Source organism: Labrus mixtus, chromosome 22 (genome assembly GCF_963584025.1).
Source record: "Labrus mixtus chromosome 22, fLabMix1.1, whole genome shotgun sequence".
Lineage (NCBI taxonomy): Eukaryota > Metazoa > Chordata > Actinopteri > Labriformes > Labridae > Labrus > Labrus mixtus.
This window is the reverse complement of record NC_083633.1, coordinates 4,390,933-4,402,330: the sequence shown is the minus strand read 5'-3', so window position 1 is coordinate 4,402,330 and position 11,398 is coordinate 4,390,933. Positions and strand designations below refer to the sequence as shown.

General features: G+C 43.7%; 3 protein-coding genes across 10 annotated transcripts in view; 1 reads left to right on the top strand and 2 right to left on the bottom strand.

Annotated features, from left to right (window-relative positions):
• The window catches only part of nav3 (neuron navigator 3), a 272,816-nt gene that overhangs the window by 12,092 nt on the left and 249,326 nt on the right, over window positions 1-11,398 (bottom strand). The gene's annotated exons all lie outside the window — the stretch shown is intronic.
• Window positions 403-7,622, top strand: LOC132956419 (zinc finger protein 11-like). 2 transcript variants are annotated; one of them, XM_061029880.1, is made up of 9 exons: window positions 403-671; window positions 1,931-2,133; window positions 2,260-2,334; window positions 2,438-2,533; window positions 2,642-2,752; window positions 3,280-3,403; window positions 3,485-4,601; window positions 4,780-4,832; window positions 6,176-7,622. In XM_061029880.1, the coding sequence occupies exons 1-9, from the start codon at window positions 644-646 to the stop codon at window positions 7,441-7,443; spliced, it is 3,075 nt and encodes a 1,024-aa protein (XP_060885863.1). In that variant the 5' UTR covers window positions 403-643; the 3' UTR covers window positions 7,444-7,622. The 2 variants fall into 2 exon arrangements, with proteins under 2 accessions (XP_060885863.1, XP_060885862.1); XM_061029879.1 differs by having other exon boundaries at window positions 4,777-4,832.
• Window positions 7,698-11,364, bottom strand: apex1 (APEX nuclease (multifunctional DNA repair enzyme) 1). Its single transcript, XM_061029896.1, has 5 exons — window positions 11,248-11,364; window positions 9,905-10,036; window positions 9,643-9,806; window positions 9,361-9,553; window positions 7,698-8,720 (listed from the first exon to the last, which is right to left on the bottom strand). Exons 2-5 carry the CDS (start codon window positions 9,963-9,965, stop codon window positions 8,206-8,208), a joined length of 933 nt encoding a protein of 310 aa, XP_060885879.1. The 5' UTR covers window positions 9,966-10,036; window positions 11,248-11,364; the 3' UTR covers window positions 7,698-8,205.

Below are 11,398 nucleotides of genomic sequence, written 5' to 3'. Positions count from 1 at the left end.
AGAGCAAGCAGGATTAGTTTCCCTTTTTTATTCTCAAGGCTATTATGGCTTGAAAAAAAAAACATAAAAAGTAATGCAGCGAGAGAAAGGGAGAGAGAGAGAGAGTAGGCTACTCCTCCAGAGGGGCAGAGGTGGAGATGAGGGGAGAGAGTTCAGCTTTCCGACCGCCTGGTGGATGAAGCTTCTCATGAGTCAGGTGGAAGAAGACAAACACTTTATTACATTCTTTGAAGGAAACGCTTAACTTTTTTTTTTCCTCTTCTGCCGATATTCTGCTGTACACTCCTGTCCGCTAGGTGGCGGTAATGCTCCTTTAAGCTGGTTTGCCAACCGCGGACAACATTGAAAGAAGAAGAGGTAAACTTAAAAGAGAAATCCAGCAGGGGGCGGTAACGCGTTTAATAATTGTCACCTGCCGTAAAATATAAAAAGCGAAGATGAAATTTCCAACAACAAATCATTTTGCAACATGTAGCCGCTTGTAATTTTACGTTTATTGATTCATTTGAGCTCTTCTCTTATTTTGGGAGAATCCTTTTGTGCTTCCCACAGGACAGTAAACGTGTCACTGCTCATAATAATCTACTGAAGCTAGTTTTTCAAATAAATTAGCTCATTACATTTTCAACACCGATGTGAGAAGATGGACGTCTTCACTGTCACTTCGAAAGGTTTGTTGGCTGGAAACCCGACAGCAATGATGTGAAACTTGAAGTTTGTGACAGTTCAGCTATTCCCGATAACTATTAACGTCGCACCTTCTCTTTCAACCAAAGTTAGCTTCGTGAGCTAGCCTAGCCTTCCCTCGTCGCGTTTGAATGATCCACTTGTAGTTAAATGTTGGATGTTTGCTCCAACAGACACAGTAAAAGCATGGCTGACAATGCATGTGCAACATTGTTGGTATTGAACATGCACTCAGGGTTTCTTGTGAGGTTGCATTCAAAACCCAAAAGTGTTCCTGAGCTGATGGACAATCTTCGTGTGAGCAGTCATTTGTTCCTGCACAACATAACTTTACTCTTAAACTGTCCTGTCCTTACTTTAACATATTGTTCGTTGTTATTTTTTTTTAGTCAATGAATGATTGAAAGCAAGGCACATATATTTACGTAGCACATTTCAGCAACCAGACAATGAAACGTGCTGCACACAAGACATCTAAAGCATCATGACTGCAACGATTCACTCAACTCACGATACGATTCACGATTGATTTTACAAAATGAGACTGTAGACAAATTATGACTGAAAAAGATTCAAACCTAATTGTCAGTGTGGTTTAAATGTTATATTTCTCTCAACAAGGGGAGGTGATTGGAGCCTCTCATTGTGATGTTGATTAAATGCTGCATCATGTTGTTTGTGTTGGTTGTGTAGTTCTCTGTCTTCTTACAATATTTGCACACAGTTTTTTTTCTGTTATCTTCTCACCTCTTTCATTTTCTCTCTCGGGGAAGCCAAAATGCTTCCACACCTCCGATTTAAAAGACGGTGGTGAGTCCTCCATTTCAAAATCTTGTTCAGCAGCTGCTGACGCTCACCATATTATTGCGATTCATTTTTCAGAGTACTGATGTGAATCTTGACACCTTTGAATCGATTTATCACGATTTTACGACTAATCTTTACATCCCTAATCATGACAAATATGTTAATATTTAAAAGTTGTTATAACAGATGATAAAGAATCAAAGAGACGATAATAAGACAGTTGTAATCTTGAAGTATGTTCTTATACTTTAGGAATAACTGAGAGCTGTAAAAAGCAGCCCCAAGATTTGACTGGTCATCATCTTTCAGTCCAAGGTGCTGATTACTTAAATGTTATTTTTTTCCATTTGTGGATGGATGGCATGCAGACTAGTTGAGTGAGTTTAAATGGTACACATAAGTAACATAGCAGTCTGAGTGCTCATTTATATTTCAGGTGACCCTTTACCGCTGGCGTCTCTGCGCCTCCTGGTCCCACCTCTCCAGCTTATGTCCGCCTCCATGATGCAGGTCATGAAGAAAAAAGATGTGATGAGCTACTGGACCGTGGCAGAGTTTGTCTCTTTGGTGACGGAGATGGTTCCCGAGTTGCTAATGTACAAACACCGCACGCAACTTCTCCTGGGATTAAGAGCCAGGGTGAGTACAAGTGGGGAACTGGAGGAGACTTTTATAGCTAGTTTTTTTAATTAAATCCACTTATGGTATGTGAACTGTGTTGCGAAACTAAATACTTTTGATGCAATTATTTCTTCTCCTCATCAGTATATTGTAGAGTTGTGCAAAAGTGATCAGCTTGAGGAACCTGACTTCATACTGTCTTGTCTGGACAAACTTAAAGTGAGTGTTAACACAACATGTGATTATTGAAAACATCTACAGTTACTATCTGGTTGACTCGGGAGCTTGTATTATGTGTTGCACATTTACGCTCATTTTACAGGTCAAAGGATGGGAAGAAGAAGAAATGGTTGTGAACTTTCTTGGGTTAGTCCAGACTCTGCTCAAAGATCCCGAAGAGAGACGCAACTTTTTCCTGGTGAGGCATTGTCACTGGCACTTATGCAGAGTCCGATGGGAGAGCACAGCGGTCAGTGATTGCTTGGAAACTGTACATTGTTCTCTCCTGTCTTTTTTTTTTTTAAAGGAGGTCTTCCCGGCGGACTATGGGTCTCAGTACGACAGCGATCTGCAGACGCTGTTTTCAGAGTTTCTCTTTCGGCTGGCTCAGCTGTTGCCAGTTCCGGACCTCGAGCAGGTTAGAGGTGTTACTTTACTATCTCACAATGAAAACCATAACTCACTCTAAAAAGTGGTGGATGATACATGACCTCTGTTTCAGGTTTGTGGTTTACATGTTGAAACGCTGATGAAGGATCCGTTGGTGACCTGCGCGCTTATGCTCTTTTCCGATAATACAAACTTTAAAGGACGTTGAGCGTGCTTTGTTTTTGCGATTGTGCACCTGAAGTTTCATTACTGTTTGAGGGAGCTCCCTTTTTGCTGTTTTGGTTTCCATGTGCCGTATGCTGGTTGAATGGCTGTTGTAAACATGATGTAAACACGGCTCTGACAACAGTACAGCAGGTGGGACTCGAGCTTCTCACTCGTTGTACACAGTCATGACTCAGAGAGACATTTACAGATATACTTGATTTCTGCTGTATTTATATGTATCTTTCTGCACATTTTCCCTTTAACCTGTAAATCTGGTGTTTTTGTTTCCTTTGTTATGATGTTTAAAAAAAAGTATATATTTGGATTTGGAATGTGTGTTTCCCACAGACTGTTTCCTGGCTTGGCTCTGGGTGCTCTGTGTTGGAGGACTGTGAGTGCACTGTCTCTGAGCCTACAGACCTGAAAACGTTGCTCCAGCACCACAAGCACCTTGGGCATTTAGAGCAACATGGTGAGTGACTTTTACACTTCTACCCTATTTCATTTTTCGACCGAACTCTTGCGACAACGACTGCTCTCCTCTTTCGTGCAGTCCCTCCTTCGAGCATGGGCGAGAGTATCCTCTCCGCCCTCTCTGCAGTGATCCCCGGCAAAGTGGCCCCACCTGCAGAGCAGCCCAACCAATCAGATCCCCTGCCAGGCCTCTCTGATGACACACACTCTGCATCATTCGTGGAAGACGTAGCAGTTGAAATAATCGCAGTGACAGATTACGCAGAGGTTGAATTAAGTGCAAGCAGCGGAATAGAGGTGGTGATGGGGGACAACTGCTTTGAGGGAACAGACAGTAACTTTGTGACTGAAGATTCATTGGTAGTTCTTCAAGATGAGATGAGCAGGGAAGAAGAAGAAAAAGCTGTGGGTGGTTTGACAACCGCTGCGCATCCAGAAGTTCACAAGGAGGACTTGGTGGCTACACAACATAAACTCTCAGTTGGGCCTCATGACTGCCCGGACTGTGAGAAGAAATTTAAGTTTGCCTCTTCACTGATCGCCCACAGGGTCATCCACACCGGTGAACGCCCGCACCGCTGCGGTGACTGTGGCCGCTGCTTCTCTTTCAGGCAGTCCCTCGACAGGCACAGACACACGCACAAAACAGCGCACAAGACGAGCGAGTGCGATTGCCTCTTCTGCGGGGCGTCCTTCGAGTCCTCGTCGGCGCTCACACAGCACAAGCAAACGCACATGGTGGACGGAGTGTACACATGTCACCAGTGCGACAAGAGATTTAACTGGGAGCTGGCACTCGCGAAGCACCTGAAAACTCACGCTGACGATCACAACGCAAACAAGTCTGCTGAGAGCCAGGAGACGGGGCGAGAGGTTGTCGTGGGTGATGACGACGTCGTCAGCAGCGGGGCTTCTGTTGAGGGGGACGTCCAGGTGCAGGAGGAGGATCGTGGTTCTCGTGATCAAGAGAACTCCGAGGTTCTGAGCAGTGATCATCCCCCGTATGAGCGTGAAGACACGGTTCCTGAGCTTGGCAATGAAACAACGACGTTGGCAAAGGTCCGCACGAGCGGGCGCAAACGCAAACCCACCATGAAAATCCAGGTTATAAATTTGCAGAAGAGCTTGACCTCCAAAAGAAGGAAGGAGAAAGCCAAGGAAAAGCCTCCAGAGCTGAGGCCCTTACCTTTCAACTGGTACGTTCCACGTTAATAGTTTCTTATATTTCTAAATTACATCTTGGTTTTATTACAGGTCTAGTGCATGAATATATTAAATGAACTTGATCACTTTGTTCAGTTGCATGTGTGGTGGATGTGGATAGTCATGGTCCAGAAGAAACAGCTTCATCCTCTAACTTCTCTTCTTTAGCAGCGAGGAGCACTCTTATGGTTCATCCATGGTCTCAGCAAAGGACGGCGTTGAGTGTGAGTATTCTTTTAATTATTTCTCTGTCTTTCTTACTACTAAAAAGCTATTATTATTATTATTAGTATTATTATGACTAATTAGACACTACACTTGAAAAAATCCATCTGGTAACCTAAAAATGAAGGTAGACCTGTATGGGATTTGTGGGGCCGATATCAATATTAGGAAGAGAGAAAATCCAATACAGACATATCCGCTGATATCTTTCCTTGCTCTATCTGCGATCTTTAGAGATAAATAGATAGATATAAACATCTGTTGTGTTGATCCCTCAAATGTAGTTATCAAACGCTTGTGGAAAGATATATAACCTGTACCTGCGTCCCCGCTTGACACTCTGGAAAGTCATGATGCTTTCTGTTATGCACAAAACATCCTCGGCGGTGTATAAATCATAGACTATAAATATTAATGTTTGAAGCCTGAGTGCCGTCAGCCATCTTGTTCCTGCAGGGGGCTCCGGAAGCTCATCAGCAGCCTCCGCCATGATGGAAATGCTGTCTCAGTCTAACTTTCAGTCAACCTAACGCGCCTAACTATGGATGACACTTTCAAAATCAAAACAGAGCCATTTAAAAAAAAAAAAAGAACCCCCGTACAGTGTGTGACAATAACTACTCATGTTAATTTATGCTGTAAAAACTGGCTTTTTGGCCTGTGGCGTGTATGTGACTTCTGGTGTTCCTGGAACCAGCCTCAAACGGACACTTGACAAACTGCAGGATTTTGCACTTCACTTTCAGAACCAGAGGTTGCCGCTTGGTTTGAATGTGTCTGAATGGGATTAGTTACTTCTGACGGACACTTTAAGTAAGCAGGATGAGAAATGTGGTTTTTATGTACATGACAAATCAGCAAAGAGAGAAAACGTGTCACTCTGTCCTATTTCCTCCCAGGAGCTTTAATGTTAAAAAATGCAAATTAGTTTATAAGTTGTTGTCACCCTGCCTGCAGAAAAAGTTTTGTCCTTTTTTGGGATACAAAGTGTGGAATGTCTTTTCAATTCTATGAACACTGCTCACAATTGTAACATGTAGACACCTGTTGAAAAGCCCAAGTAGCCTAACTTTTGGAGGAAGTGAAAAATAGTTTCATTTTTTCCTGCTTATATGAAATATTGTCATCAAAATTACAGTTTAAGGCAGTTTATCCTTTTAGAAAATGTTCAACTTCTCTCAGACTTAGTTTTAGATCATAATACATTTTTATGTTATTTACTAAGAATCTTGTTTAGCACTTGCAATCAATGAATCCAAAGTCAAGGGTTTAACTTTCACTTTTTAAGCACAATGTTAACTGCTTGCTCCAGTGTTGAATAACTGTTGTTTTTATACATTAGGTTGTGCAAGCGACGGCTCCCCAGCTGCGTTCTCCTGTCCTAAATGCTCCTTCCAGCACTCAGAGGAAGCACAGGTCCAGCAGCACATCGACAAGGTTCACTCTGCACAGGCTGAGGATGACAAGGAGTCTGTTCAGCCCCTCACAGATGAAGAGGGAGGCTTCAGCTGTCCAGAATGTGGGAAGAGCTTCAAATTCCAATCTTTACTCACAGCTCACCAGCGGATACACACGGGGGAGCAACCCTTCCTGTGTCCTCAGTGCGGACGGCGTTTTTCCTTCAAACAATCACTGGAGCGGCACAAGTTGACGCACAAGTCTGAGCGAAAGTACGAGTGCCTGATCTGCGGGGAGTTCTTCAAGTCCCTGCTGGCGCAGAGGGAGCACAAGAGCACCCACATGGAGAATGGTGAGTACCTGTGTTCAGAGTGCGGCCGAGCGTTTGCCTGGAAGTCGGCTCTTGTGAGGCACCTGAAGACCCACGACGAGGAGGTGGAGAAGGTGGAGCGTTCCTTCAAATGCCCTCGCTGTGAGCTGAGCTTCAGCTGTGCTAGCCACCTCAACAGACACCTGCAGACGCACCAAGAGGAGCGATTGCACACATGCAACTGCGGGAAGAGCTTCGCCTACCGGGCAGCTCTCACCGCACATCAACGTATCCATCAAAAGGAGCGGCCGCACACGTGTGCACAGTGCGGGAAGGGATTCCTCTACAAAGGGGGGCTGCTGAACCACATGAAGATCCACTCAGAGGAAATGCCCTTCATGTGCTCTTTCTGTGGCAAGAGCTTCAAAAGGGAGCGGAATATGAAGAAGCACGAGCGCTGCCACACCAGGGAGAATGTTTTCAGCTGCTCGCAGTGCGATAAAAGTTTTGTCTACAAGGCGACTCTGATCAGGCACGAGCTCACTCACTCCGGCGAGAGGCCGTTCCTCTGCTCCGACTGCGGGAAGGGCTTTTTTTCCCACGCCGAGCTTCTGAAGCACGAGCGCTTCCACACAGGTCACAAGCCCTTCCAGTGCCCCCAGTGTGGCAAGAGTTTCACCCAGTCCTGCTACCTGACCATCCACCTGCGCTACCACACGGGAGTGCGGCCATATTCCTGCACCGAGTGCGACAAGAGCTTCCTCAGCGCCAACCGGCTAAAGAGACACCAGCGGACACATTCAGGGGAAAAACCGTATCTGTGTGTCGAATGTGGTAAGGGATTCAGGCAGTCCTATAACCTGAAAATGCATCAACGAACACATACCATGAAGCTAACATAGACTTGCAAGTGTTGAACATTGATCTGTGAAATGTGACAGATTAGTTTAAAAATCATTATCAATTGTAACTGGATAATGGATTTTACTGCCTATGCAATGCTATCAAAGAAAGTTGTTCTGCAAGAATAAGTTCTTAATTGATTGCCACATTGTATTGTGATTAAAGCACGTTGGGCAGGCGAATGTGTTACAGTGGCATCATGAATGTTTTCTTATAATGGAGGTTAAAATTGGGGCAAAGAAACACAAGAAGGTTTTCTATAAATCCAGTCTTTATTGAGGGAATGTAACTGTAGAGACAATTTAAAACATGTTTGGAAAAGAGGTTTAAACACTTTAGTGCATGACCGAATCACATTTTATTTTTTTCCAACAGCTGTGGCAACATTTAGCAAACACAACACAGCTTCTGTAACCTGTCACAGGACCTAAATGAAATTCAGCTTAGACATCTTTGAATACTTAGTGTTGCTTCTTCACAGAATCCTTTATAATCACTGAGCTTATTGACAAACTTACATGAAGAAGACAAACGGGCCTTTGAATTGTTTCATGAAGTACATGTGTGAAAACTGCAAAAATAGTACAAGACAACTAATCCTATTGAGAGTGAGTTTGGGCAGCACATCACCCATGAGGAACATCCACAGATGTAAGACACCCCTGCCTGAGTAGGGCATCTCCTCCTATAACACACACTGGTAACCATGATCAGCCAAGTGGTAACAGTAGTACGAGGACGACAATCAAAGCTACCTTGACCTACACGGCGATGTGCAGAGTGATGGGGCAGTGGTCGCTCCCCATCGCCTGGTTGCGGATCTTGCTGTCACACAGGCCGGGCAGCAGACCGGATGACAGCAAAAAGTAATCGAGCCTCCAGCCCACGTTCTTTCCACGGGAGTTCATCATGTAGGTCCAGAAGGAGTAGGCGTGGGTCTGATCGGGGTAGAGCTCTCGAAAGCTGTCGACGAAACCGTTGGACAGCAGCTGACTGAAGCCCTCGCGCTCTTCGGGGGTGAAGCCTGCGTTTTTCTTGTTGCCCTTCGGGTTCTTCAGGTCGATCTCCTGGTGTGCAACATTGAGGTCGCCGCACAGCACCAGAGGCTTTTGCATGTCCAGCTCGCTCAGGTATGCCTGGAAGTCCACGTCCCAGGTCTTGCGGTAATCTAGGCGCACGAGTCCCCTGCCGGAGTTTGGCACGTAGGCAGTTACGAGGTAGAAGTTAGGGAACTCGGCAGTGATGACGCGGCCCTCCTTGTCGTGCTCTTCTTTGCCTGGATGATTGACAAAGGAGGTTCAATTAACACCTGGATATAACTTAACCCAAGATTTAAGAACATGTTTAGCTTTATTGTGCTGTGTGGGGCTTTAGTGTATGAAGACAAGTGTTTATGTATTTTAACATTGGTCTTTAACGCGACACTAGATACATCAGTTAGCATGCATGTTTTTTTCTTACCAAGAGAAATCTATATTGTTAATATAAAGCCACCAAAAGTAAAAAAAAAAAAAAAAAGTTTGGCAATCATCTCTTAAATAAACATTTCTATATTCAATTTGTTCAAAAAAAAGGAGCAAAGTGACAATATGCAACTTTACAATATTTAGTTGCTGGAGGTGGTGGCTGTTGTCAAGCAACCACTAGAGGCTACAGTAACTCTATGTCCCAATTTGCAGTCAAATGTTATGTCACAAACTCTTGAAGTATTTCTGTAACCACATAGAACTTAGTAGCAATGAAGCAACACTTGAACATATACAAAAGTATTCATTTTAAGCCATCTTTGGTAAAATTAAAACAAAATTAAATGTCAAACTACATTTTTTGCGTGCCATTTATAGATATCAATCCTGGTGTTATGTAACTGTAGAGACAGGTCTCTTTTGGAGGTTCGATTAGAAAACACCACTCACCTATGCCATAGGTGACGTTGATGGGTTCAGTCTTGCAGAGCATGGCCACACCGCTGTATCCCTGCTTGTCGTCTGACACGGCCCAGTACTTGTGAGGGTATTCTGGCATTGAGGTGATTTCAGCAGGGAGGTCTTTCTCTCCACACTTTGTCTCCTGCAGGCACAGGACATCGGGAGCCTCCTCACGCACCCACTGGGAAGACAAAACAAGTTTGATCGGTTAAAATTAGTCTTAAAACGTTCTTTTCCCCTTTATTTTTCGCAATTCCACCACAAACTCACATCCAGGCCCTTCTTCTTCACCCACGCTCTCAGCCCGTCCACGTTCCACGAGGTGATCTTCATGTTGGCGTCACGTCCATCTTTGCTGGTCATTTTGTCGGGAGGATCCTCGTACAGAATCGGGGCCTCTGGTTCCTTGGGCTTCTTTGTTTTCTTTGCAGAAGCTGCAAAGTGAAGGTTACACAGAAAGTCATGAAGTAGCAGTTCTCCTCTCGTGTTGTAAGAACGTGTTCCAGTTTGAATGAGTGAGTGTCTGTAGTACCAGAGCCGGTGTCGTTCTCCCCATCTGCGGCTGCATCCTCTGCATTCTTGCCTCTCTTCATTCTTGAACTTGCTCGGACAGCTAGCACACCTCTCAAACACACAACACGCACACACAACAGCACACGCGCCGCTGAAAAAAAACAAAACAGACAAGGAGTCTTAAGAGGTGTGTATGCCTCAACATTTGTAACACCCAGTTTTTAAGATACGTTGATCTATTTTCAAACGATACATAGGCTAAGAAAACATAGTTTATAGCCATATTGTGTATGTTGTGTCAAAATAACAGATTCCATCCGTAGAGAGTTCACCTGTTGGCTTATTTCTGCTCTCTCTATCTGCCCCTCTTAACCTTCACCCAGCACCCCCCCCCCCTCTCTGAGCACACATGAAAACCACACAGCTGTATGTATAATGTTTAAAAGTACCTGTGTGACATTAAGAATGTGGTCGATGTGGATTAGACTAAGAACTGACTTTGTGTTATTTCTTAACACAATAAAATATGGAGATATATATCATGTAGCACCCTTCAGCCAGAAACAATATGAAGTTATAATATTTGGTCCATATCACCAGGCATCAACAACAACATAAAGTATACTTTATTATGTTATCCACAGAGCTGAAGAAACGATCTTACCAAAACAAACCATACAAACTTGTAGCACAAAGGGGAAACACAAACATCAGCTATCATATAAACTACTGTAATACTTATTAGAATAAATCACAAACTGATATGTCTGTCTTTTTTGTTGTTTTTATTCCCAGATGAACTTTAAACCCCTAAACAGACTTTATTATACGACGTCTTCCTCCAAAAATAGAAATAATCTCATTAATAAAGGAACATCATCGTGTTTCAATCTATCCCAACTTTTTCATTTTAATGAATCTGTTCATAATGTTGGTTATCACAGTGAATGTTTTAATGTTCAGATAACACATTTCCGACCAGGGGAAGCACACAGAGTTAGTATGTAGCTGCAGGTGCAGATAAAAACATTCAGAAATGCAAACTTTGAAAACATTGCTGACCCATTGAAAAAGCGTGCGTATAGAAATGTTTTAAACAATTATAATGGAGCTGTTCAAGCTTTTTTTTTAACGTATTACACCACACTGAGAGCTATGCTAAAGCTAGCGTTTCCTGTGTAACAAAGGGAAGCTGTACACAGCATGGCCTGCGCTGACAATGAATGAGGAATAACAGCTAGCTTGTAATTAGCTTTCCCACGCTGCTAATTTGTGTAATCAATAAATGCAAATGTTGAAAGACGCTAGCGCCGCTTTTAACCAGCTACACATTTCAGGAAAGAGCCATGCAAATGATCTTACTTGCACTTCCACGGCAGGATGCAAACAACAAGTTTGTTTGTGCTTCAGTGACCCACACACACACTCACAAAGCCGCAGGTCTCTGACAACGTGCTGCACTTTATGGCTGCCTTTACATATGCCTGATGGAAATCATAAAAGAAAAATCCCA